Source organism: Leopardus geoffroyi, chromosome D4 (genome assembly GCF_018350155.1).
Source record: "Leopardus geoffroyi isolate Oge1 chromosome D4, O.geoffroyi_Oge1_pat1.0, whole genome shotgun sequence".
Lineage (NCBI taxonomy): Eukaryota > Metazoa > Chordata > Mammalia > Carnivora > Felidae > Leopardus > Leopardus geoffroyi.
In genome coordinates, this window is record NC_059342.1 from 59122387 (window position 1) to 59149708 (window position 27322).

The following is a 27322-nucleotide window of genomic DNA, read 5'->3' on the forward strand; positions in this document are numbered from 1 at the left end:
CCCTCCGAGGCCCCGCCCCGTCCCTCGTCAAGTCCCGCTTCCGTCCGGCGGTCCGGCGGTCCCGGTCAGCGTCGCGCGGCTGCTAGGTGGATGAAGCCAGTGAGACTCATGAAGGTGTTCGTCACCCGCAGGATCCCCCCCGAGGGCTTGGCCGCTCTCGCCCGCGCCGCAGAGTAAGAACCCCGCGCCCCCGCGGCACGCCGAGTCCCCGGGGCTGGGGGTGGTGTCTGGGAAGGGGCTGCGGAGCCCGGGACCCCCCCCCCCCCCACGGATCTCCAGCACCCCGCACCCGGGGTGACTCAGCGTCTCTAGGCGCGCCCGGGCGGGCTTGGGGCGGCCTCCTGACCCCCCACTTGTATTTGGTGCGGAGGACCGGGGGCGGGGGGGGAGGGGGCAGAGGCCAGGGGGAGCTAGGACCCTGCGCTTGCCGGACTTCCCAAGCTGTGCCGGGCGGGGCCGGTCGTGGAGTGTGGGGAGGCTTAAAGAAAGTTCTCTGCGGCCTAGCCTTGTCTGAGCCTGTTGCAGTGACGCTAGACCCTGCAATTCCCATGCACGTGCAGTGCGGGTGAAGGGAAAGGCCTGGGGAGAGGGGAGGCCGCCTGTGACGCAAGATCCAGGCTGTTGAAACTTTACCCTACCAGGGTCAGGGACCTTAGCAGTCACTGGCCTGGTCTCTTTGGACAGTTGGCAGGGGCCTTTCCTGACCCTTAAATTGAAGATTGCATGCCAGTTTTTCAGGTGTTTCCTATGCATAAACTCAATCCTTGCAACACTGTGGAGTTGGTACTGTAATTCCTGTTTTACAGATAAGAAAACTGGGAGAGGTTAAGTGCCTCACCCAAAGTCACACTGCTCTGGTTCGGTGAGCTGGGATTTGAACTCAGCTCTGCCTTACTGTACTCCGTCATACAGGTCTGCCCTGCCAGTGTCAGGCAGGGAGAAGGTGGGACCCAGTGACATGCGAAAATGAGATTTATTTATTTTGTTCAGTGCAACAAAAGCTTTGCTGGGGACCTGTCAAGGACCCAGCACTGAGCAGGAAGGGGGGCGGCAGAAGCAACAATGGTGGTAATGGCCGTAGACCGCACAGCTCAGCACTGGGTGCCATGCCCATGGAGAGGAGGGTGAAAGGTGGGCTATGCCGGGGCTTGGCCTGGCAGCAGGGTGTTCTGGGAGGTGCCAGCAGCCCTCCCGTGTCTTGCCATACTTGATGGCTGCACCGAATTAAATGGCAAGGACTGGGAGGCTGGGTAGCACCACTGGGAACACATCCACAGCCCACGAGCTGCCGTGGGAGTGTGCCCTAAAACCCCTCCACGCTGCATCGCTTTGCTCTTGTCCTTCCTGGCAGAGTACAAGTAGGAGACTTCCGCTGCATGGATTCCCAGGACAGGACGTTCAAGCCTCACGTGGTGCAGGCCCACCCCACCCCCCCCTCGCCAAGAGGCCGGTGAGGGTGATAAAGCTCTTCCCTGCTTTGAGCTGAGAGCTGTCCCCGTGACTTTCTCCTTTCAGTCTAGGCTCTTGTCAGCCCTTGGTGGCCTCTACTCTGTGACAGCCCTTTACCCTCAGCCACCCTTTGGAGACAGTTCTGAGGGTGCCACGCACCTGACCCTGACGCTCCTCGGCCAGCCCCAGGCAGCCCGAGGCCAGAGCGAGCAGAAGGCACTTTGAAAGGGAGCCGCAGTCCTGGGAGGCCTGTGGGAGCCTGGGGGCCTCTGGGGGCTCCCCTGCTTCTGAGAGGCCTTTCTTTGGTCTTCAGCTGCCAGGTGGAGCGCTGGGACTCAGATGAGCCAATCCCCGACAAGGAGCTGGAGCGAGGTGTGGCCGGGGCCCACGGCCTACTCTGTCTCCTCACTGACCGCGTGGACAAGAGGCTCCTGGATGCCGCAGGTGTGTGCACTCTGGGGAGGATTCCAAGGGTGTGTTGGCCCCGCAGGGCACCCGATCTGCTGCGGCTGGCTTCCCGCACAGGTCTGCAGCCACCTCTCTGAGTTCTGAAGGCATTCGCTGCTGTGCTAGGCCAGAGGGAACCGTTGTGTGTGGCTCCCTCTGGCCCAGGCATTGCTCCTCTCCTGGCTGGGACTCAGGGCCCTCATCCAGCCCTGCCACAGCCTTGCTTTACGATCTTGAGAAAGGCCCTGTCCCTTCTGGGCTCATTTGTATCCTGTGGGAGGTACCATCTCAGTGCCAAGCTCCAGCAGATGCCCAGGATGTGTTAACCCCAGACACAGGTCTCAGCCCTGGGCCAGGTAAATGTCAGCCTATGTGGTTGTCTTGAGGAAAGGTTCAGACCCAGAGGCTGTTGGATGGGAGGAGGCCCTCACGAATCAGTGCTGAGTCAATCCGTGCCCCAGCCTTTCCCTGCAGCTTTCTGGTGCCCTGCCCTGTGGAGAGGATGTGAGAGGGTCACACCGCAGCCCCTTCTCAGTGGATGCCTCAGAAGTGTCCACAGCAGGGCCCAGGTGTGGTCAGTGGAGACTGGAGGATTCATTGGGGGAACAGTCCAGTGGGTAAGAGTGGAGGCCTTGGTGTCAGAAACCCCTGGGTAAACCCCAGCTCTGCCACGTGGCAGCTTGTGACTGGGGCAGGCCGCTTCACGTCCCTGAGCCACCACTGAGCAGTCAAGGAGGATTGTCAAATCTGTTGAGTAAGATTGTTCAGAATTTTAAGTAAGGAACCGAGATGTCAGCCTTTCCTCTTATCCTAAGAAAATAATAATAAGCAGATGGCCCTGTGATATCTCCAGTGTTGTGGCTTTGAATCCCGTGAGGAAAGATACAGATGATGCTTTTTCTGCACAACAGGAGCCAATCTCAAAGTCATCAGCACAATGTCCGTGGGCGTTGACCACCTGGCTTTGGATGAAATCAAGAAGCGGTAAACGCAGCTTGCACATTTGGCGGGGGCCGGGGTGAGGGCTGACCCCCAGAGCTGGAAGGGGAGCAGAATATTTATTTGCTCATATCCCTCCAACCCTTCGGTGGGGATATGAGGTGGCCGACGATAAAATCTGTGCACGGGAGCACAGGTCAGTTACGATAAGCCCGAATGGTCAGGAACGGCAGGTAACATCTGCGAGGTAGCACCCTTTCTTACTCAGCGTGGTTTTTGACCCTCACAACAACCCCTTGCAGTAGAAGGGGCTGGTATTCTTCCTTCCCTCTTGAGACGAGGAGATTCGGAAAGGCCAAGTAGTTATCTGCCCCAGACTCCGGGCCCTGATCTTCCATCTTCGTGTCCCTCCCCCAGTGGGAGACCAGGGGAAGGAGGGCTGACCGTTCCTGAGGGCCCGTTTACAGCTCGGAGCTTCCCGGTGGGCAGCACAGAAAGGGAGCAGAGCAGCAATTTGGAGATGCCCCAGAGGTAGAAACTGGTGAAGGTGCTTGAGGCCTGTGTTGCCACCAGATCTTTGCTTCGTAGTGGCATCCGCGTGGGCTACACCCCAGATGTCCTGACAGACGCCACGGCAGAACTTGCCGTCTCCCTGCTGCTCACCACCTGTCGCCGCTTGCCAGAAGCCATCGAGGAAGTGAGGAAGTGAGTGAACCCCTAAGGGGAAAGTTGGCTCTGCTCAGGAGCTGGTTCCTAAGCACCCAGTGTCACCCAGGCCCCGATGTGGTCCCCGCCCCCAGCCATGTCCCATCTACCGGGGGGGGGAACAGACTCAGCCAACACCCTGAAGTACAGGGCAGAGCTGAAGAGAAATGTGGGGGAATCGTGGCACGGAAGGGAAATCGTGAGAGGGGAGGATAAGGGAGGGACAGATCAGCTCTGCCTGGTTGGTGAGGAATAGGGGCAGGGGTGTGGATCAGAGGCTTCACACAAGAAGTGGCATCCTCTTGAGCACTTAGAGGGACAGGTCCACCATCCTTGCTCGTGATGCAGGACTCCCAAAAGCTCTGAAGCTGGAGGTTAGTTCATAAGCCTTTTGGTAGCAAAACCTGACTGGACATGACAGGAGGCTGTTAATGATTTTTATTTTTCTCACTCAGTGTAAACATTCATGTTTTTATTTTTTTTTTTTTAATTTTTTTTAAGTTTATTTATTTTGAGAGAGAGAGAGAGAGCACAAGCAGTGGAGGGGCAGAGAGGGAGAGAGAAAATCCTAAGCAGGCTCCACACTGTCAGCGCAAGGCCGGACGCAGGGCTTGATCTCACGAACCATGAGATCACCACCTGAGCTGAAATCCAGAGTCAGACGCTTAACCGACTGAGCCACCCAGGCGCCACAACACTCATTATGTTTTGCTGCAGATACACCGATGTGTTTGATCGTGAGCTGAGGGTGTTGTGTAGAATGTTGCACATGCACCAGACAGCCTTTCTGAAAACTGAAAGTTCAAAACCCTGGCCTGAAGGTTTCAGGTCAGGGACTTGTGTCTGCGTGTCCAGAGTTGGGACAGGCATTCCAGCTGCAGGGAGGCCAGCAGGCATGCAGACGCAGGGCCCCAGGGGTGCAGCTGGGGCAGGGACAGCAGGTGGCTGAGGAGACACAGTGCTGCACGTCCCGCTCACATCCTGCTCACCCTCCTATCCAGGGAGTCGGTATCTTATCAGAAGTGGCTCAAGGCAGGCGCCATCCCCCTGTCCACCCAGGGCAAGGGCGGGGAGCGGCTATGGCTTTACTTTGTGTTGCTTTCCTGGGGTGCTGAGAATTCTGGTTTTGGAATCCCAGCTCCCGAGTTTGCAACCTGCTGCTCCTACCTCTGCCCTGGCTGGATGATCTTGGGGTTTCTGGTCTCAGTTTCTCCATCTGAAAAATGGGACAAGGACTTCTAAGACCCCTTCCAGGCCTTGGATTCTGTGTCCCCAGTGGCTTTATCTTTTTTAAAAATTTTTAATGTTTATTTAGTTTTGAGAGAGAGAGAGCATGCACGCACACAAGTACACAAGCAGGGGAGGGGAAGACACAGAATTGGAAGCAGGCTCCAGGCTCTGGGCTGTCAGCGTAGAGCCCGATGTGGGGCTCGAACCCACGAACTGTGAGATCATGACCTGAGCTGAAGCCGGACGCTTAACTGACTGAGCCACCCAGGTGCCCCACCCCCAGTGGCTTTAAAGAAAGAGTCTTTTCGGCTGCTTATCCAAAGTGCTGAGTGGCTATGGGTGTAATTCATGCTACTGTGTGTCCTTTGACCTGGAGAGAAGGATCTTCTCCCCCTGGGGGTTCTGGGTCTGTGAGTTCGCAGTGAGCCCTCATCTTTGCCCAAGGCGGGGTCCTCTTACCCACCCCTCCTCTCCTCACAGCGGTGGCTGGACCTCGTGGAAGCCCCTGTGGATGTGTGGCTATGGACTCACGCAGAGCACTGTCGGCATCATCGGGCTGGGGCGCATAGGTGAGGTTCCCACTTACCCACTTGTCCACTCCAGCAACCTTGGCTTGGTTTGAGTCTTTGGCGCCCTGTGTCTAGAAGTTGACAGTTCTTTGGAAAGGGTGGCCATAACTGGCTGTTCCCAGTGCACTTTGCATTCAGAAGGAACATCTAATGAACAGACACAGCTTTGTAAAACACAGGCAAAAACGAAAACAGAAGAAACAAAACCAGGAGTTTGTTAAGAACTCGCTAGGTGATAGAAGCAAGCTGTAAGCGTCAGGCTTCTGTACGATGACAGCTCCATGCAGAACAGATGAAGGTGACAGTGACGATGACGGCGGGGTTGGGGCCTCTAGGAGGGTTTCTTGTGGGACAGCTCGTGCTCCCCCAGGCCTGTCTGGAAGGCGTTTGACTCATAAAGCTTTAACTCAGGAACCAGACGGTTCAGTGGGCCGAGCTTTACCTGTGAGTCTGCAGACGCGACAGAGCTGTTTTCTTCCAGTGGCCCCTGCTTGGAGAAATCTGGCATGAAGGCTTGTGCTCAGCCAGACAGGCAGCTGTCACTGGTTCTCTGGCATCTGCCTGGCACAGAGGTGAGGGTGAGGATGGAGTTGGAAGAAGCCACCAACTTTGGGGCACTTTCTGACTCTGAAAATCCAGCAGCCCAAGTAGCAGCTCATGTAAAGATGTCTTAAAGATTTGGGGCGATTTGGCACTTGGGCAGTGCCACCGAGAAGTCATAAGAGGTCTTGGGCTATGTTAACAGAAGCAGGGGTCCAGAGGAAGGGAGGGGACCGCTCAGTCAGGCCACTCCTGGGATGCCAGGTCCAGTTCTCAGGGAAGGTTAGCAGGGGACCAGGACCATGTGAGGACAGCATAAGCCAGCCACAGCCTCAGAGGAGCTGTGGGGCTGCCTCCAGATCTCTGTCCCCCTGGGGGCAGTGTGGGCTGGCTGGGGGCTGGTTCACGGGGCAGGACCAGTTCATGTGGGGAGCTGATGAAAGGGCCAACCTCCCAGGGGCTCCCTGGCCCTGGAGCTGCTGGGTGCTGCTCCTGCCCTCTCAGGGGTTGGGGACAAGCCAGGACACTCTTTGCCTCCAGGTCAGGCCATCGCTCGACGTCTGAAGCCGTTCGGCATCCAGAAATTTCTATACACAGGGCGCCAGCCCAGGCCTCAGGAAGCAGCAGAATTCCAGGCCGAGTTTGGTAAGTATAGCCTTGGTTTCCATAGGAGCCCTATCTGCACGCATCTGCGGGGGGGTGGGGGGGGGGTCTCTCTGTTCCTGTAGTGGCAGCATTTTGGGGGCAGAGTGTGGGAGCTCCAGGTGTGCCTAGGGCCTGCGGTGTCCCTCAGGTGCTATCTGATCTGCTTGCCTCTGGACACAGGCCCGGTGAGAGAGCACAGGGACTTATCTGGGCCACACAGTGAGTTCTCTTCATGCCAGAACTCTCCAGGAACACTTGCAGAGTTCCTTGTCACCACTGTCCATGTCTGGGCCGAGCAGCAGGATGGTGACAGATGTAAGGAATTGCTGGGAACTCTCACTCACGTTTTCTTAATAAACTGGTGAGCCCCGTCCCCCAGCCTGTGTCCGGTGGATGCAGCCCCTTGGCAGGTACATAGCTCGGTGAACAGAGGGCAGTTGGATTTTAGCCATTCCTCACCCCCTTGGCACACTGGGCCCTGAAGGTGGTGAAAGCCAGAGGCACCCAGGTCCCACTGTGTGACCTTGACAAGCTCCTGCCCCTCTCTGGCCTCAGTTTCCCCATCTGTGAGACCAGGGGCTGGATGAATGCTGTAATACACCAGGATCCCACCAGTGGCTATCGACACTGTACAGTTATCAGAGGTGTTCAGGTAGAGACAAGGCCTTCAGGAAGCTTCTTGGGAGTTCCCAATTCTGGAGAAGGAAGCGAGGACCAGTTCTGGTCTCCCACCCTTCTGCCGTCTCCACCCCGGGACCCGGCGTCTGATGGAGCCCTGCTCTCCCCCAGTGTCCACCCCCAAGCTGGCCGCTGAGTCTGATTTCATCATTGTGGCCTGCTCCTTAACGCCTGCAACCAAGGGACTCTGCAACAAGGACTTCTTCCAGCAGATGAAAAAGACAGCCGTGTTTGTCAACATCAGCAGGTATGCCGGGGCCGTCTAACCTCCCTGGGGCGCCGAGCGAGCCTGGAGAGGGGCTGCCCCTGCTGCTGTGATCCAAGGTTTTCCTCCCCGTAGGCTGTCGATGAGACCACAGGTGCGGCTTGCCACTCCATGAACCAACCCACCAGCCACTCAGAAGTAAGTAAAGGCCACAAGAGAGTGCCCCAGGCTGGGAGGAAGAACAGCATGCTGGTCGGAGCAGGCCTGGCATGCCTGGTTCCCAGCAGTACCCCGAGCCTTGCTCAGGGCAAGGCACAGGTGGTGTTGGTTCAGAGAGTGGAGGCCTGATAACGGCGAGGAACTAGGTACCCTTGGGCAGCCCGTGTTCTCTACCACAGAGAGTTGGACCTAACGATCTTAACAGCCCTTCAGAGGCTGATCACCCACAACGCGGAGCCTAGGTCTGCCCGTCTGAGGCAGTGACGGTTTGAACCTTTGTGCTTGGGAACATAGACCCAGACCCAGTTTATTGTGATTCGTCACAGTGTCCCCAGGGTGCCTTCAGGCCACTGGGCATGTGGGGGCAGACCTTCCCTCTCTGTCACTCCATCCCCTTCCCAGATGGTGCCCTTTGAACCTGCTTAAGTCAGGGGCGCCTGGGTGGCTCGGTCGGTCAAGTGTCCGACTTCGGCTCAGGTCATGATCTCATGGTCTGTGAGTTCGAGCCCCGCGTCGGGCTCTGTGCTGACCGCCTGGAGCCTGTTTCAGATTCTGTGTCTCCCTCTCTCTCTGCCCCTCCCCTGTTCATGCTCTGTCTCTCTCTGTCTCAAAAATAAATAAACGTTAAAAAAAAAATTTTTTTTTTAAACGAACCTGCTTAAGTCAGTTTGGAGGCAAATAAAGGCAAAGGGAGGGCTTTCATGAGGCCCCCCTCAGGGCTCCCCACTCCAGAGGCCCCTGTAATTCTTAACGTTCAGCCACAAAGGAGGTGACCTGGAGGGGAGCGGGACCTGCAGGAACACAGGGCTCATGCTGATGGCTGACAGCGTCCCAGCTTCCATTCACTGAGCACCTGCACACACCCAATACCACGCGGGGGGCTGCGTTCTTTCTTACTGCACGGACACTGCTTCGTGTGCAGTCTAAGCGTCTAGCCCACAATTTCTTTACTTCGGTGGCCCGGTCACGGGGGGAAGGCTGCCCGCATGGGTGGATGTAGTGAGGAGTATCCTTGCGTCTCTGCCCGCAGTAGGCATGTGCCCACCAGCATGCTGCAGTGGTTCTCAGCGGGTGCTCCGGGGGGCCAGCCAGATCACAAACACCTGGACGGGGCCCCACAGGAACGCCGGTGCCGGGCCCTGTCCCTGCAGCGGTGGGTCAGTACGCACACCTGGGGATGGCTGTGCTCTCCCTGTCTTCCAGAGGAGCGTGACACGCTTGCCCGAGGTCACACGGCTGCAAAGTGATAGGCCTGGGCCTCTCAGTAGTACTGCAGAGACTTACTGTAAGGAAGTGTCTTGTTAGGCTTCCTTCTTTAAAAGTCGGTGCCGAGGGTGCCTGGTCAGTGGGAAAGGAGGCCTGGGTGGAGGAAGCTCCAGGGCACCCACGTCACCACTGTCATTCGCAGGGGAGACGTGGTGAACCAGGACGACCTGTATCAGGCCTTGGCTGACGGGCAGATTGCCGCTGCTGGACTGGATGTGACGACTCCAGAACCGCTGCCGACAAACCACCATCTCCTGACTCTGAAGAACTGTGGTGAGAACGGCGATTTCCCGATGCGAAGTCACGTAGGACCCCAGGAGAGATAGGGGTGGTCTGGAGGTGCTGGGTGCAAAGCCGCCGTGAGCAGTACCGAGCGCAGAGGGACACGCCCCGGACCACGTGTTTATGCTGCTGGTGACACGGGCACATAGTGACAAGGAGAGGGCCTCTTGGGCATGTGCATCTAGGTCTCTGTCCCTAAAGGAGTGAGTCTAGGTGGTGGGGTGGGGGGTGGACTTGTTGAAAGGAAGGGTGTGACTGCGTGTCTTCCATCCATAGCTTGCGTGGGTAAGACCCGTTACTATACACTGCCGTGACCAGTGCAAGGGTGAGAAACTGAAAGCGTAATTGCAATTCTGATATTTGTAACTCGTGCCAGTCTCTCGGCTCCAAACCTACCCTTGGATATTCCGCTTTTGTGATGCGGCGGCTGGGACGCCGCACACCCCGTTTCTGCTGGGCCCGCCAGCCGGGAGGTGGCAGGACCTGGCTTCCTCCTGCCTTCCCACGTGTCTGTCTCTGCTAGCAGCACGTGGCAACGCTTCCTGGCAGCGGCAGCCATCCTCGCGGTGGCCAGTGAATCTGGCTTGCAGTCTTCCCAGCATCGGCTTAGCCGCTGCGCTGCCTCAGAGACACAGGCCACAGAGGTTGAGTCGCAGGGCTAGAGGGGCCCTTCCTTCAGCGTCCTAAGTTTTACACACGGTCCCACCCTCTCCCTGTCACCCAGCCCAGGGAGGTCAAGGCTTCTGCAGGTTGCCGTCTGGGATACCTTAGTGCGGTGGTTCTTAAATCTCTACATTCCTCAGTCACCTGAAGGGACTGACTGAGCACAGGGTGCTGGGCCAAGGGCTTCGGCTCCAGGAGGTCTGGGGTGGGGCCTGAAAATACGCGCTTCTCATGTCCTCCCACACCAGTGCTGCTTTGAATGGAGGCTCAAAAGAGGAGTTAAGGATTTTTAAAAGTTACATTGCACGCACATCTAAAACGTGAAAGACACATGTGTGCATTTTGATAAAAGTCCATCTTCTGGTTGTCCTTCATCTCAGTCAACTAGTGCATAAGCTCAGCCCGTGCAACATTCCTTTCCGAGCCTTTGAAAACTCGGCAGGAGTCGGTGCAATGATCTCTAGAAACATAAAAGAGAAGATTTCAGCTGGGCTTTCTCCATGTCCGTCTCCTTGATTTTTGCTGACCATAGGGTTTTCTACACATTCCATGATCTCTCCAGTCCTCTTGAAAAATGTGATCTCCACTTACATTAGCTTGAGTTAGATTTTGCTTTCTAAGAACTAAAATAATCCAATCCTGCATACCCGCTGAAGTCTTTAGAGATCTCATGTTACTTTTGTTCCTTAGCCTTGATTCTTCACCCTTCCCCATCTTGCTTGTTGTTTCTGTGTATCAGTATCTTTAAAAGTCAAATTGAATTGTGGGTGTATATTAAAAAAAAATGGGAACCACGCTTTGAGAACTGCTGCCTCAGTGTTCTCTTTTTAGCCTCTCCAGTTCCCTTATACCTGGTTAATGTTCTTTATAGTAGGTTCTGTCTAGGTAGCTGGCGTGGATTCTGTCTCCAGACTAATACAGAACCGTGGGGTCTAAGCCAGTCCCTGTCCTTTATTTACATTCTGGAATGGGAACCCAAAGAGAAGGTTCTTAGCTGCTTCCCTACAGGGAATGCTCTCATTATCGTAGCCCTTGGAAACCTGGCCCCGGCATCCACTCCAGGCTAAAAGGAGAAACGTTGGCTGTCATATCCGGGCTGTTGCCCACAGCTGAGACTGTCCCATCCCCGCAAGGCCTGGGAGTTCAGTTCAGTGCCCTGGGTGCTGCTTTTGAAAGGCATTCTTTGAGGACAAGTGACCTCACTTGCTCTGCAGTGGGTGGGGCCAGAGGGAGCCGGTCTGTCCACCGTTTCCTCTTCTGGTTAGTTGTGTAGATGAGAAACTGTGTGGCACCACGTTCAAGGGCACGGGTGTGGATGGCCAGTGCTGAAACCCCCAAGCTGAATTGGTACCTCGTTTCACCATCTGATATCTGAAGGGCTGGGTCTGGATAGGCTCCAAGACCCCTTCTGGGTTCAACATCCTCAAATTTAGGATACACATCTCTTGCCACCCTCGCATCTGGGTTTCTGTAGCCTCGAGTCCCTATACCGTTACTCCGACAGCCCCACGGGAGTGCAGCACGTGAGAGTAGGCAAATCAAAGACCACTAAGGCAGGTCCTCTCTATTCTTCTTACTGGCAACCTCTGGTAGGGAAAGCAGAGCCCGCTTTAAGGCTCTTGAATCACCCTTCTTACCTCCCTCTCCTCCGCTCCTTTCCAGTGATCCTACCCCACATTGGCAGTGCCACCTACGGAACCCGAAACACCATGTCCCTGTTGGCAGCTAACAACTTGCTGGCTGGACTGAGAGGGGAGCCGATGCCCAGTGAACTCAAGCTGTAGCCAGACAGGAGTCCCGGAGGGTCAGGAGGCCAGCGATGCCCTTGAAATCTGTCAGTGGGCGTAGGCTTCATTTGGGCCCACAGGACGGGAGCCAAGGGAGAGTCTGATCTGTTCCGATCCTGCGGAATGAAGACCAGGGCTGACACACGGGCTTGCCACTTTGGTGATTGGAATCGTCTGAGCCAAAAGTATGTGATCCTATTAAATGATGGTCTGAGACACTGTGTGGTCCTCTAACTGGGAGAAGCTAACCAGAGCACCTGCTTCCCTTTCTAAAATCAGGACATCTAGTGACCTGTGGGTTCTGCCCCGCCCCCAGCCCTCACCCCGCCCCCCTCCCCCCCCACCACCACACGTGAGTTATTAGAACCTCTCCACAACACCTTACCCCTCATCTCCTGCTCAGCTCCTTCGCTTGTCCCTCACTGAGGGTGGGACAGCCAGAACCCAGTGGTGATCATGGCACTTCAGGCCGATACCTAGACCATCAAAGCCAGTATACATGGCAAGGAGAACTGGGTGAGGTCACAGCACTCTAAATTTAGGGTCAAGAATAATTGGAGGTAGATGCATTTAATTTTTATTTTAAAATTAGTGTCAGCACCTTCACACTTTACTCCCTTTGTCCATCTCCCCCGCCACCCCCACCCCCAGGTGGATGCCCTTTTTCTGATCACCACCTTGCTTATTCCTCCTGAGGCCAGGCTCCCTGCATGGCCACAGCCCCGCTCCTGCTGAAGGAATCAGGTTCCGGCTCTTCCCCGCCAAGCCAAACTGGCACACGGAGCTTTCACCCTGGGAGGCAGGTAAGGGAGCGGCAGAAAGCACAGGATTAAGCAGGCTGGCTAAGAGGAGGACAGGGTGTGCGGAGAACAAAGCCTCACGCATGTCCTCGCCTCCAAGACGGACAGAGTGCAGGGAGCGCAGAGGGACTGAACTGAGGGGAGTGACCGATAATTGTAAGTGACCGCGTGAGGAGTGTTTGGTAGGAGGTTTGGGTTTTTTATTTAAAAAGTACCGGTCAAGGCAGCGTTAGCAGAGAAAGCCATACTACTTCCCTGTCTTGTGTTAACCTTAATAACCTAAGTGAAGAAAAAGAACACGTTTAGTTAGAGGCATGTATGTGACAAATTTTTTATTTCAAAATCTCAAATTTTGACCAGCATAGCACCACTGACAGGGGTGCCCTGAAAGAACTTTATGATTTGATCACCAGAAATGATTACGCCAGGCTGTAATTAAGGCTAACCAATCAAAATCCAGGTACCCAATACCAGTTATAATTCAGGTAGAAACTTCGGATCATAGGAACCCTGAGACTGGTTTTACAGGGAACCTCTGAATTATTTTCTAAGTTCTACAGCATGTATGAGGACACTGGCCCAAAAGCTTGCTTCTCACACATAGAAACCGACTAAGAGGTAGATGAGAGATTCCAGATTCCATCTAGCAGTGGAGAGACAGGGCTCCAGCCGCTGTGTCAGAGACAGGCCCTAAAGCAAAGTCCACTTAAGCCTGAGCTGAGGTGAGGGCGCAGCCTCCTGGTACCTCCTCCTCAAGCTGGAAGGGAAAGGAGGCTGGCACTGCTCTCCCCATTGCTACCGGTTCCTCTCCCTGGGCCTAGGCAGGGCCTCTCTTGTGCTCCACCTTGACCTACCTGCCTCCCAAGGTTAATGTCCTCACAAGACACCGGTCCCCACGTCAAGTAGAGGGGTAGATGTAGAGCCTCCTCACATCAAGACCGCTGACAAAAGCCACACACACGTGATCCCCTATCCTCCGACGGTCTCTTTCCCACATCTGGAAAGGAGAGGAATCACAGAAGTTTCTCTTTTGGCTTTTCTCCCTGGGGCTCAGTTCACAGGTCGATGCTGAGCCCGACTCTGAACGTTAGGATTTTATCCACAGACAGGTGTGTAACTGCACGCGCTAGATTCAGGGGAGAAAACCCACGCCGATTGTTTCAGGCTACACGTACTTAGCTTGCTAAACAAAGGAAGGATTTCTCTCGATTATGCACAATGGTTTGGTGTCTCTAAAAGAGCTGTGTAAAAACTGAACTCCTGTTCATGCATGAATTACACTGACTTCACGAGCTCTACAGAGGCACGTCCCCCTCGAGGCACAGAAGCCAGGGCTCGACCTAACACAGGTGCCAGCAGCAGCCCTGACAGCGCAGGAGGGGCTGGGAGAGCAAGGCCCTGGGGCCCAGAGAGGCCCCGGGCAGTGGCCCAGATGTCTCCTCAGTGTCTGGTGCTGTCTGGTGACTGCCATGCTCTGGGCTGCCCAGCTCTCTTACAGAGTCTGGAAAAGAGTTATCTGGGAACACTGCTACGTTTGGATTTTAAACATTCAGTATTGGGTGGGGGAAACAACAGTAAAAGCTCAGGTCTACACTTTAAAACTACAGTATATAAAAGTAATAAAACCCACGGTGGAGGGGGTTAACATCATTTTTGGTTAGTCTGCAACAAAAACAGTAACGTAGGCCTGGGAAAGATGCCACACGGGGCAAGAGAGTGTGAAGAAGCGAAGCAGAGAATGGGCTTGTCGCTGGGTGAGATGTGTCAGGCTGGCCCGGCCCCCGAAGCCTGGATGGAGCGCAGGGTAAATGCGCCATGAAAGATCCCACAAAACAGGACTCCACACCATTAAAACAAAGACAAACACCAGCTCTTTTCTGACTTCCAAACATGGAGCTGTAACATATGTGACACAAGTTGGTTAAGACCCCACTAAAACAGCACATACAGAAACAATACCTCACTTGTCACTCCCTACAAGTACATACTCCATTTACAGCTCTGCTTTGAAAAGCAGGAAAAATTGTTCAAACATCTATCCAGCAGTGATGTTTTCAAAAGTATGTACACCTAACGGTCCGGAGAACGCTCACTCTGGACCCAGTGTCAGCACCATCAAAGTGCAGTGTCTGTGACTGCAAATGAGACGGAAATTTAAAATACAGTACTTTCTGAGGCCTAGGACTAGCTCATGATACACTTTAAAGCATTCGTGGCGGACAGGCGTGTCCTCAAGGGCCTTCCTTTCAGACAGGCACGAGATCGCCACTGGTTACACGTAAGTGCATTTTGCATCACCGTACAGATATATAATATTCCCCTCAGAGGATATAGGAAATTTAATTAAATGCTTCACAGAGTTTTACAAAAATTGCTAAAAAAATTTTTTTGCACTTCAATTCTTAATTTTTAAATGTGCCACTTTTCACACCATCAATTACAAACTACTTTCTGACTGAATTACTCAACCCTAAGGAAGAACTTGGTTTCAGGGACCACGTCCCTCTCCAGAAGTGTGCATTTCGCTCGGAAATGCAGCAGCACGCGTGCTACACGTACTCGCTCCCCACGTACCAGCCACAGGAATCTGCGGAGCCACTGGGCGGCCTGAAGCCTCCGCCCCGACGGCGTGAACCACCAACCAGAGGAGATGATGGCCTCGGTCCCGCGGCTGGCGTCGGCGTGATCTCAGGAGGTCGGGGTTAGAGCAAAGTGCTGGGCAGGTTGCTGCTCTGCCAGCGCAGGCAGGTGGTCTTTGAATGTTTATACAGGTGGCTGGACTGACTGAACCTCTTGCCGCACTTGAGGCAGGCGTAGGGTTTTTCACCTGTGTGAACACGGATGTGCTTCTTGCAATCTGTCAAGGTCAGAAAAGTCTTGCAGCAGATTTTGCAGGCGTACTTGCGAGCCCCCTCTACGACCAAGACGTTGTGCTCTGACAAGGCCTTCTTGCACTTTGACAGAACGTCAGCAGATGCCCTGGTCAGCTGCGGAGGGCCAGGCTGCGAAGGATGGCCGTTCTCAAACGAGGACGTGGCCGCATTCATCATTAGCTGGGAACCGGCAGAGTTTTCTGGGATCTGGGAGCTCCTGACAGAAGTTACAACCGGCATTTTGGGAGCTATGCGTCGGTAGTACGGAAAGTTACTGGCTCCTCCTCTTGGGGAGCCCATCATGACCCTGGAGAAGGAGGAGTGGAGGCCCAAACCGGACCTGGAAAAATCCATCCCAAACTGTTCTCCTCCTTGGTAGCCTGAAGTCTGCACACAGGGCAGGCCCATCACTTCCTGCATAGGCCTGACAAAGTGGGAGTCCGCAGGCTCACTGAATGGGTTCTCCACGTGAGAGCCAGGGGCCGAGGAGGGCCCGCCAGCAGGCCCAGCCTCTGGACTCAACAAATAAGGGGCCTCGCCCTCCAACCTGCAGTCACTGGTGGTGTTTGGGATGTTATCATCATTGTTCTGATTTGCACTAAAGTTACTTCCTCTGCTCTTGTTAAGAAAATTCGAGATGCTAAAAGTCGATTTATGTTCTAGGTTATTTGTGACTTCCAAAATATGGATGTCACCTACCCTGTCAGTGCTAGACTGGGGATCCGAGAAACTCCGATCGCTACTTTCAGGGCTGAGGTCTATCTTCTCGGCACTGACCACAACCCCTTCCACTTCCACAGATTCGCTGCCTTCTGCCTGTGAGGTCACGTCACTCACTTCATCCTGAGGCTCAGGAGAGCTCAGGGGCTCAGATTTAACCACGACTCTCATGTGTTCCTTGTCACCAAGGCCAACCTCAGGATTTTCACACTGAAAACCACTTTTCTCGGTCGCGGCTTCCTGCTCAAAACTGGTCTCCACCTGAGTTGCACGAGAGGCCATGGACAACTGGGCCATGTTGCTGGCACTGTTGTCAGACTGGCTGGGCACCTGGGCATCTTCTTGAGCACCGAAAGACTGGTCAAACATGATGGCACTATCTTCCTGGTTGTCGGTCATTCCGTCAGCCTTAGGGTTATCCACCATTTTCAGGGAGTCTGGTGAGAAGAACTCCTCCCGAGAATGGACCCCTGACGGCCCGTTCTCTGGCGTAACGTCAGCGATGGCGGCCTCCTCCATGGTGGGTCGGAGGCGCTGTCTGGCCCGCTCCTCTGCAGACTGCTTGCGTTTATGAAGGCGTCTTATGGGGAAGGGTGTCCGCTGGTCCAGGTTGCTGCGCATCGACGAGCTCAGGGGGGCTGGCTGCTCCTCGCCACTCTGGCTGGAATTGAGGGCCGAGCTCACGATGCTCAGCCCCAGCTGCTGCAGCATAAAGGAGCGCTGCATGCGGGCACTCTGCTCCTGGACGCGCTCACTGGGGGGAGACATGGGCAGCGTCCTTGTCGTTAAGTAATGTTTACATGCCTTAACGACAGAGTTCAAATGCAGGTGAGAGGCTGCCAATAAGACATCCATAACGTTGCTCTCCCCCAGCATGAGGGTGGAGGTGTACATCATGTCAATCAGTGCAGCAAAGGCCTCCGCTGTCACCACCTCGCTATCCAGCTGGATCATGTTCATGGTCTGATCTCCCTCTGCCACGGAGAACAGGGCTCGGAAATGCGTGCTGCATGCTGCCAGTACAGATCGGTGGGCTTTAAAATGTCTATTCCCCACTACAATGACACAGTCACAGAGCTGACCGTGAAGTCTCTGGTAGTTCAGTTGCTGGAAGATCTGTTCAAAGTGTCCAGGAAAATCCATGATCCTATAGAAAAAAAAACGAAGAAAGAGTTAAGACTTAGAAAAGCTGAAATCAAAGTCAGAGCACAGAGGGTGTGATGAAAAGAGATGTGGATGGCCCAGCTTGGGCCTTTTAAAGCTTTTGATATTTCTGATCATGGGCACACAGACTAAAAACCTGTCCAATGAGGAGCAAATGCCCATTCAGCTAATGGTCCTGGACACATGTACACGTGGGACCAGCTACTGGCTATTTACAGGCTCCCCTTCACTCTTCATAGGACTGACCCTTGTAACGCTTAGGACCCAGTGTGTAAGTGACGGAATATCTATCCCGCAGAAGTTAATTCGAATTCTGCGTTCCCTAAGGACAAAGAATAAGCTCCCAAGAAATTCCAGTCTTTCAGCAATCTTAAGGAAGTCAAGGGGCAAATCGGTATGAGTGGGTAAGATTTCCAGCTATAGACGGTGATAGATCGCACACATGCATTTACCCCCACTCACTGCTGAAACCCCATTAAACGGACACTAAAGTTTTTGGATCTGCTGTTTAAAAATTTTTTTTTTTTAATTTTTGTTTATTCTTGAGAAAGACCGAGACAAAGAACAGGGGAGAGGCAGAGAGAGTGGGGAACACAGAATCTGAACACAGAATCTGAAGCAGGCAGAATCTGAGCTGTCAGCACAGAGCCCGACGCAGGGCTCAGATGCTTAACCAACTGAGCCACCCAGGCACCCCTGGATTTGCTGTTTAAAAGGTATAAACCCACAAGGACAAGAAGAACGGGAAAGAAGTATCAGTGGCATTTTGGAAGCTGGTAAGCAGAAAAATGAATGAGCGCTGACTCAACAAGCCCAGAGAGCTAAATCCTAAACTAGCAATGGACAAAACAACCTGACTTCTATATAAGCCCCCTACCTCCCCAAAGGCTCAGGAACTGGCTTCACGAGTGCCAGGGGAAGCAGACTGAAGGTGATGCCAAGACAGGAGGACTGGCTGGAAGTCTAGTCAATAAAAAAAATCATCTACTGGAAGTTCTAGGGAGAGCTTTTAGATGCTGAGCTTAGGGACCCACCCACCTCCTACCCTTGACTGTGCCAGGGAAGCAAAGAGGAAGGGTCTTTCTGTTTTTTACTTCTATAGCGACAGGCTGGTTGCTGATTTTTCCACCAAACATGACTATACATAAAGTGGGTTGAGATCATTTAAAAATAGGAAATGAGAGTGGAAAGAAAGCCGGAGCGCTCCTTAGTGATCATACAGGTACACTGGGCAACAAAGTGAGCCTGTCAACATAAGGGCACCCCAAGCCAATTTTATACTTCATGTTTTTTATAAAAACTAGTCACTTTAAGTAAGGCAATGTATAAAACAGATTGTATTTTCCAAGATGGCTGGCCACATGAAGCTCTCCCGTCTTGCATGCTTTCTTACAATGTGACACTGACCCTCCTCTCATCAAGAGGTGGGGTCTGGGTTCACTCCCCCTGAAGCCAGGCAAGTCTATGACTATGGCAGAAATTGCACTGTGTGACTTGTGAGCTGGGTCACAAAAGGCAACATAGCTTTCCCCTGTTCTTTCTGGCTTGCTCTTGGAACCCAGCCGCCATGCTGTGAAGAAGCCTAGCTAAAGTCTAGCCGGCGGTTGGCACCTGCTCCCACAGTGAGGATGCCTTCAAAGTGACTTCAGCCCCAGAGCTGAGCCCAGCCAATCTCTAGAACTGTCAGAGATAATAAAATGATTTTTGTTGTTTCAAGCCAGTGAGTTTGCAGAGTGATTTGTTACATGGCAACAAATAACTGGAACAATGAAACTTGTTAACATCTCACAAATCAACATGCAAATCCTAGCTCAAGAAACAACTTTTTTTTTTTTTTTTTTGTCTGCCTGCTTTGGGGGAAATCACTTTTTCATCCGTTCTTAGTGCATATGGTGCAGATCAGACTGCCCTAAACCTCTGAGTTCCAAGAGTGGACAGATAATCCAGGGAGATCTGGCCACTCCCCATGACTTACAGGTATGTGACTCAAGCCATGCCAATTAGAGTCTGCCCTGGCATTCTCTGAACTCAGCTTGCAAGTCATAAGGTAGATGTAAGTCTAGCACTGATGGTGGCCATTTTTGCCTGTCTGAGAAGGAAGCCAACACCAAAAACAATGTCCTGATCACATTAAGACCCTGGGAACCAGCTGAGACTGTAGGGGGCATCACCCTAGGGCTTCCTACTTCGTAAGCCAATGAATTCCCCCTCTATCTTAGCCTAGTTTACGTTGGATCTGTCACATAGTTAAACATGAGGTTTAAATCATAATTTCAAAAAACCTAAATAACATGGCTATCTGAAAACATTTTTGGATCTAGAAGGGGTATTTTAAAAATTCAGTCTGGGAGACATAAAAGTTGTTACTCTCAGCTCTGATAGAAGAGAATCATGAATCAAGATCATGGTTATTCAAAGCTCTCAAGCAGCTCTAGCAAACTCAAGAGGCCCAGTGTAAAAGTGATAAAAAGAGCTCATGCTGAGAAGGTAAGTGTTTTAGCAAAAGCTGACTGTCTGAAGCCTTGAAACCAAGGAAAACAGCTTCAGGTCTCTAAAAGATTTTAAAATGTGACAATATGAGTCTATATAGTTGGAGGAGATACAGCAAGTGATCTACCAATTTGTAACGGACTCACAGCAAGTGTACAGCACGGTATTTGTTATCTGCAGGAACAGATTTTTAGTAATTTCCAAACTAAATATCATTAAGAAAATACACTTACACCACTGCTTGTTACATTAACATGAATAGTCAAGAGCTGACTGTTTTCTCAGTAGATTTACTTTCCTAATAATGCTTTACTTAGACTAATAAAAAAGTTCATTTGTGTTCTAGGAGAACAAACCCATTAATAGCACATTTTAAACTATTTGCCTTCTGTATTGACCTACCTGCATGCTTTTCAATAATATACTTAGTTCATAAAGCAAAGTACACCCACACTCAGATATCATCGGCCACCCTATCAAGGGACCTGCTGCCTGTGTGCCAGGCAGGACCTGCACACAAGTTGCCACCTGCAGGAAGTGTCTTGACATTCTAAGGAATTCTTAACCGTTCAGTATCCCTAATCTGGAAAAATAACGAAACAGAACTTGTCCTCCACTTTTAAAGACGATACAGACAAAAATAAATGTAAGAGAATAAAACTAGGCAAGGTCCCAGACAAGCAGTCTAGGATTTTTGACAGGGCTCCAAGTCCTGGCGTCCTAGAACATTCAACCCGCTTCCACTTGATTTGACTAAGTGGAAGTAGGGAAAGGCTAGGGACCAGGTGGGCACACAGGTGCCCAGGGTTAACCCCAGAACCCAATCTGTCATCAGGACTGATTTCATAATCTGTTTCTGCTCTTTCGGGGCTGGCTTGGGAACTGGACAGGTCAGGTCTATTAAAAAGCGCATCTATCAATGACCAAAAGTGAGCATGACTGGGGAACTCAAGCTAAAGCCAGAGCCCTCACCATCTTACCCTACCCCCCAGCTCTCCCTGCTCTGCCACCTTGTTTTCCAGTTCACAGTTCCTGGGGATTAGCTGACCTAGAACTTCATGATTCCGTTTGAGTAAGAAAAGGTATTCATGCCCTACTTACATGCCTAGCACAAACTCAAAATGCTCTTTCTACTAAGACAGCTTTTTGAGGGCAGGGACTGCATTTTCTCCCTCCCAAAGTGCCTGATGTACAGCTCCATAAATTATCTTTTGAATGAGCTCTGACTGTATATAGATAAAATATAACACTGTATTACCCAACAGTCATTTTCCTGAGAGTCCGGTCTCTAAAATCAGCCAAAAACCAGAAAGTCTCAGAATATCCAAAATAAAGATCAAAGCCTGTGTATGAAAGATTTCCTCATATGAAAGTCCCTCAAGAGCTCACATACATAGTCTTTTGTTTTAAATAAGCAAAATTCAAGTTTTTCTAGTTTCCTGATGATTGAAGACGAGCAACAGCAATTCTAGAATGAGGGCAAGTGGCGGCTGCACATTGACAGCTGCAAAAAAAGACAGCTGACCCACTAAGGGACAAAAGAGGTCCGGCAACTTGGAGACATGTCCTCAAGGGGCAATACAACCTGAGATCACAATAGCCCGTGAAGGCACTTGTGTATTTGGTATACAGATTCATTCATCCAGTGTTTTGAAGTGCTTGCTTCGTTCAAGGTTAAGTGCTGTGGAGATCTGTATGGCACAGTCCTAACTGTCAAAGGTGCTTGGTGGAAACAAGACATATACAAATAACCATATAACAAAGTGGAAAGCATTAAGTGCCACCAGAGAGATAACTGTGCTTGGTAATTCAGAGAAGGCAAAGGTTATTTCCAGCTTCTTGGTGGCCCTGACAACAGAGCTAGGCACAGGTTTGCATTTGGATAAAATGAGATGTAAAATGCATTCCAGATGGAGGTAAAAGTGGGAGAGGTTTGAGGTGGGGGGAAGCAGGGTATCTATTCTGGCTGGAGAGTAAGTAGGTAAGGCTAGTATGGCAGGTATTAGATCGTGAATGCTCAAAACTGATGTTAATGATCACCACACATGGTCCAAAAAGTTAAAAAAGAGGCATACAATTTTGAACCAAAGACTATCATCACTTTTCAGGTGACTTTTGTAAAAAATATTTTGTTTGTTTTGAGAAAGAGAGAAAGAGCATGCTGGCGTGCAAGAGTGCAGGGAGGGGCAGAGGGAGAGAAGTTTTTTTCTTTTCTTTCTTCTTCTTCCTTTTTTTTTTGAGAGAGAGAATCTTAAGCAGGCTCCATGCCCAGAGAGGAGCCCAGACATGGACGGGCTCCATCCCATGACCCTGAGATCATGACCTGAGCTGAAATCAAGAGTCAGATGCTCAACTGAGCCAGCCAGGCACCCAAAAATATTTTAATTGTTTTTTAAAGCTTGAGCACAGTACCAGTCAGGGTTCTTGGTTGTAGCAACAGAAACTGTTTCCAGCTAACCTAAGCATAAAAGTAAGCTGCTGAAAGAGTTGATGGGAAGACGGGACACCTGAGCTGGAACTGGGCAGCAGGAACAATCTGGCCAGGATGCTGTGTGTGTGCTGAACGCAGCCACTACTACAAAATGCAGGCTCTACAGGGGACTGGATCTCCCCTTGCCTTCATTATTGTTAGTTTCAATTCTTGAACACACGTCTTTTTAAATATTATGTGAGATGAAATGAAAAGTACACTTGAAGTCGTTGTGCTGCGTACTGCCACGCAATGTTGTCTCAAGGAAAAATACTCGTGCAACTTTCGAACTGTAAGCTGAACTAATTGCTTTTTTAATGGAACACCATTATAACTTGGGAGAACAATGACTGACAAACTATGGTTCTCAGACTTGAGTATTTGCCACTCATTCTCTTGAAAATGAATGAAATGAGCCTGTCATTTCAAGGAAAACAGTATTTATTGCCTATGATAAAATTTGAGCTTTCAGGTAAAAATTGGAATTTTGGAAAATTTGTATTGGTCACCATGAGTTTGACTTCTCAGTGCTCAAACCCAATGAGATCATTGGTGATACTAATGGAATGTGATTTTTTTAATATTGTATACTAAATGTAACAATATTTGGAAGATCTGCATAACTCAGTGAATCAGTGTTTCCCAAATGACCAATGTTATAAACTGTGATGTTAAAAAATAAGGTATGGATAAAGAAATGGTTCACAGTGCAAGACACAAACTAATGTATTTCAGTGTAACAGAATATGAAGTTTGTTGATACGGTTTCAGATGACACATTGCAACTAACCAACCACTTAAGAAAATACCATTTGCTGAGTTTTGTTATAGTATCAGAAAAGACTATCCAAAGTTATCTGAAAAAGCTACTAAAATACTCCTCCCTTTTCCAAATACATATCTGTGACGCTGGATTTTTCTTAGTATACTTTAATCAAGATGATATCACAACAGGGGTGCCTGGGTGGCTCAGTCAGTTAAACATCTGACTTTGGCTCAGGTCATGATTGCATGGTTCGTGAGTTCGAGCACCGCGTTGGGCTCTGTGCTGACAACTCAGAGCCTGGAGCCTGCTTCAGATTCTGTGTCTCCCTCTCTTTCTGCCCCTCCCCCACTCATGTTCTGTCTGTCTGTCTCTCTCTCTCAAAAATAAATAAACATTAAAACATTAAAAAAATTTTTTTTAATGTTTTCATTTATTTTTGAGACAGGGAGAGACAGAGCATGAGCGGGGGAGGAGCAGAGAGAGAGGGAGACACAGAATCTGAAGCAGGCTCCAGGCTCTGAGCTGTCAGCACAGAACCTGATGTGGGGCTCGGACTCATGGAGTATGAAATCATGACCTGAGCTGAAGTCGGACGCTCAACTGACTGAGCCACCCAGGCGCCCCCAAATTTTTTTAAAAATAGAGTGTATGTATCATAACAAATTGAATACAAAAGCAGGAATGAGAATACACCTGTGTTTTTTAAAGTAGACATTAAAGAGATTACAAAAAAATGTATGTCAATACCACCCTGGTGCCCACAACTTGGTTTCAAATACCATTTTCTAGGGGCACCTGGGTAGCTCAGTCAGTTGAGCGTCCAGCTTTGGCCCAGGTCATGATCTCGCAGCTCATGAGTTCGAGCCCCACGTCAGGCTCCGTGCTGAGAGCTTGGAGCCTGGAGCCTGCTTCAGATTCTGTGTCTCCCCCTCTCTCTGCCCTTCCCCTGCTCATGGTCTCTCTCTCTCTCTCTCTCTCTCTCTCTCTCACACACACACACACACACACACACACACACACACAAATAAACATTTAAAAAAAATTCAAATACCATTTTCTAACAAAAGGAACTAGTGCTCTTTGGAGAAATGGCTGATTCTAGGACTGAGGCAGAAAATACACAAGCCTGCAGTATCTTACAGTGTCAGAAAGTAAGGAAATGCTTCAAACAAACAAACACGATAATGTATGTGAATGGGACGCAGGACCAACAGGAGAAAGAACTCCCAAAGGCCAAAGGTGGAACAACTCAGCAAAAAGATAAAACAGTACTGGACTATACCCCAAATGTATACAATAAATATCCATAGGTCCATACTGATATACACAAACACATAAATACTGGGGAGAGAAGAGTCAAATCTCCTGTGCAGAAGAATTCCAAGTAGTTTATGTAAATTCTCGACCCTCAAAGAGATGGAGGGGTGGAGCCCCTTGATGTGAGCTGTGCACGGTGACTTCCTTCCAGGGCACAGGACAGCATGCCTATTTTATTACAATGAAGTCAGTACTCCCACACAATTCCTAATATGTTTGAGCTGCCCGAAAGATAAATCAAAGTCTTTAGCAAATATCTGTATAACTAATCAAATGAAAGGCACCCCCCACAACTGGACCCTGAGATCAAACGTCACTGCTCAGTGATGAAAATACTGTAAACAACTCTAAGGGCAGCAGTTTGCTCAAACAGCTGGTCTTCTAGCATATGAGAAGTTCGCTTCATACTTAGACAAAAGGTGCAGTGTCATGTCCCATTCCGTCCCACCTGCTACACTAGCAAAATCTGGCTCTGGTAGACAATGTCCATATTTGAGAAATGGTAAGTACAGCAAAAGAAAAGCCTATGCTTCAAACTGACAGAGGAGAACAGTATTGACTCAAATATCTTAAATTTTTCTTTTCCCTTTCTAAGGAAAAGATGAGGCAGATTCAAGATTCTGTGTCAGCCCTACAGCAAACTTTGTCATATCTCACTGTAAGGAGATATTTTTAAGTCTTACCCACACTGAAGAACTCTAGTATAATTCATACTCAGTACTTTTAATATTAAAACATTTGCATGCATTTTGTATCAAAGTGGTTTTTAAAAAATGACTTCAACTTCTCGTGACAGTCTTACAACAAAGTCTCTTTTGAGAGCACTGACCTCTAAATTTAGGAAACACCCTACTCTAAGATGTTTTTCTTCCAAATCTTACCACGTTCAGAATTTTGCTAGAAATACCTCAATTAACCAGAATAGAGCTTGCCAGCATCCCCAGCTAACTATGTCTTAACACAATTTTTAGGAGAAAAAAGGCAAATAAAAAAAAAAAAACAAGTTGATTTCAGAACTCTTAAAAAGTCCTGGTTCATTTATTCAGCAAAACGCACGGGCCCAGAACAGGTCCCCAACCAGTTAGTCTTACCTGGCAGGTCACCAAGCTGTCAGTGGTGGCCAGGCCAGTCTTCCCAAGTTTGCTAAGATTTCCTGTGAGGGTTAGAGCAACAGTGGGAAGCCTTCCTTTGGTTTAGTGGCTGTTCTTAACATTCTTTCCTCTTTCTCCACCTGGTCTCTTCCCTCCACCTCTGCTCTTTTGGCTTGAGGCCAACCACCCTCTCTTTGGCAAAATGACCAGGCATTAAGACTTTGGCAAATGACGAGCAAATTCTCCAGAAGACTACTAGGCGTCCAGCACACCTTTTTAATTATCTAAGGCACAACAGCCCATACAAGGATAACAAATCATCAATGATTAAGGCACAGCATCCTCTAAAGATCCCAATGTAAGTAACATCTTCTACTTACTATAACTGAAAAGTATATTAACATATTTTGTAAGAAGTTTTGTTTCAATTCTCGAAGGTGAGGGGTTTCTTCTTTTCATTCAAATTACCCAGAACCCGAGCCTTTTACTTAGTAATCAAGGCTTTACTGTTTTTTTCCCTAAAAAATTTCCTCCGAATAAATATTTAGGATTTGTCTCCTGTAAAGGACTTAGCTTCTTACAGTACCCTCCACCAGGCCAGAATGCGGGCTGACTTTTTTTTTTCTTTTTGTAAGGTAAAAACCTAACTCTCCACCCCTCCTTAATTCACTGCCTGATGTTAGCATTTATGTACGAAGCTGTCCTCCAAACAAGGGGAAGAGGGGCAACAGCAGTTCTTACCACTGCACCGCCCCTCCACCCCCACCCCCACAGCTCCCAACATGAAGCCTGGAAGTAATGGGTATTCAGTAAATGCCCATAATCAGTTTAGTCCTTCGATAACCAGCGGGGACATTCCAAAAGACTAGCTCCACCCCTCCAGGGTCAGCCGCCGGTCCCCGATTCCAGAACGCCTTGGCCTTGCTCTAATGAAAGGAAACCTCGACGCTCACAGACCCAGGAAGGGGGCATCGAAGCCACCCGACCCCAACCCGTAGGGCGGCAGATCCTCTGCTAACCCGCCAGGCTATAGGTCCTAGGCCTTTCCCACCCCATCCCAGTAACCAACGTCGCCTGCCCGCAGAGTCGTGGGGGCAAGAGCCCCCGCCCCACCCGGCAGACAGACAGCCTGGCGTCGGGACCTGGGGGACGCCTGCGCAGAAGGACCCGCCTCCCACCCGCCTGGCCCCTCCGCTCCGGAGGGTAACAATACCCCTTCAGAAAGACCGGCAGGGTAGGCGGGGGTCACCGGTACGCCGTCTGCGCGCGCCCCGACGCCTAGGCTCGAGCGGACTCGCGCCGACAGCCTAGCCCTCCAGGAGCTCAACGGTCTCCACGTGAGCGCGCCCGCGAGCCCCACCACCGCTGGTGCTGACAGGGTCGCCTCACCTGAGCCGGGCTCCGCCCCCCTGCTCGCTGGAGGAGGCGGTGACCCTTCTCCGATCCGACCTGACAGTGTCGGAGGAGGCGGGAACGTCCAGCCCGGCGTCTCCGCGATGGGATTTCCTCCCCCTTCCGCCCACCCCGCCTCTCGTCCCCCAGCTCCTTCAGTCCTTTCGCCGCCGCACTCTGAGAACACCACGGCAGCGGTGGACAGTAAACGGAAGTGACGCCCGCGAGGGAGCCTACTCCGCTCCATTCCTCCTCCCTCCGACCGAGCTGCAGCCAATCAGAATGGGAGGGGGCGGGGCCGGAGCAGAAGTGCAGCCAGCCGGCGCGCGGAATCCGAAGGAATTTACTCGGCCCCCCCGGAACACCGACCAATCGACGGCCCCAGGAGCTCGCTGTGTTTACTACCGACTGAATCCGTGAGCGCTGGTGACCAATCACCATTTTCCTTACAACACGTAAAACTGTTATCAAACGCCTTTTAAGGCGGGATTTAGCACTAAGCGGCTCTAGGTTTGGACTGTAGAAAAGAGACTTTGTGCTGCAGCCAATCGAGAGCCGCTGTGGTGGAGGTGAGCGGGTTTTCCGCCTAATTGTGCCAATCACAGTCGCGGCTCT

General features: G+C 51.0%; 2 protein-coding genes across 5 annotated transcripts; one reads left to right on the forward strand and one right to left on the reverse strand.

Annotated features, from left to right (window-relative positions):
- On the forward strand, nt 1-11840 carry GRHPR (glyoxylate and hydroxypyruvate reductase). Of its 2 annotated transcripts, XM_045469089.1 has the most exons (10): nt 14-173; nt 1352-1450; nt 1763-1893; nt 2808-2880; nt 3424-3540; nt 5251-5339; nt 6420-6524; nt 7314-7449; nt 9035-9165; nt 11500-11840. In XM_045469089.1, exons 1-10 carry the CDS (start codon nt 91-93, stop codon nt 11619-11621), a joined length of 1086 nt encoding a protein of 361 aa, XP_045325045.1. In that variant the 5' UTR covers nt 14-90; the 3' UTR covers nt 11622-11840. The 2 variants fall into 2 exon arrangements, with proteins under 2 accessions (XP_045325046.1, XP_045325045.1); XM_045469090.1 differs by lacking the exon at nt 1352-1450 and having other exon boundaries at nt 1-173.
- On the reverse strand, nt 9769-26830 carry ZBTB5 (zinc finger and BTB domain containing 5). 3 transcript variants are annotated; one of them, XM_045469087.1, is made up of 3 exons: nt 26705-26830; nt 14999-17164; nt 9769-10297 (listed from the first exon to the last, which is right to left on the reverse strand). In XM_045469087.1, the coding sequence occupies exon 2, from the start codon at nt 17158-17160 to the stop codon at nt 15127-15129; it is 2034 nt and encodes a 677-aa protein (XP_045325043.1). In that variant the 5' UTR covers nt 17161-17164; nt 26705-26830; the 3' UTR covers nt 9769-10297; nt 14999-15126. The 3 variants fall into 3 exon arrangements, with proteins under 3 accessions (XP_045325043.1, XP_045325042.1, XP_045325041.1); XM_045469086.1 differs by lacking the exon at nt 9769-10297 and adding an exon at nt 12742-13421; XM_045469085.1 differs by lacking the exons at nt 9769-10297; nt 26705-26830 and adding an exon at nt 25316-26060 and having other exon boundaries at nt 12742-17164.
- Nucleotides 26831-27322: the final 492 nt, after the last annotated feature.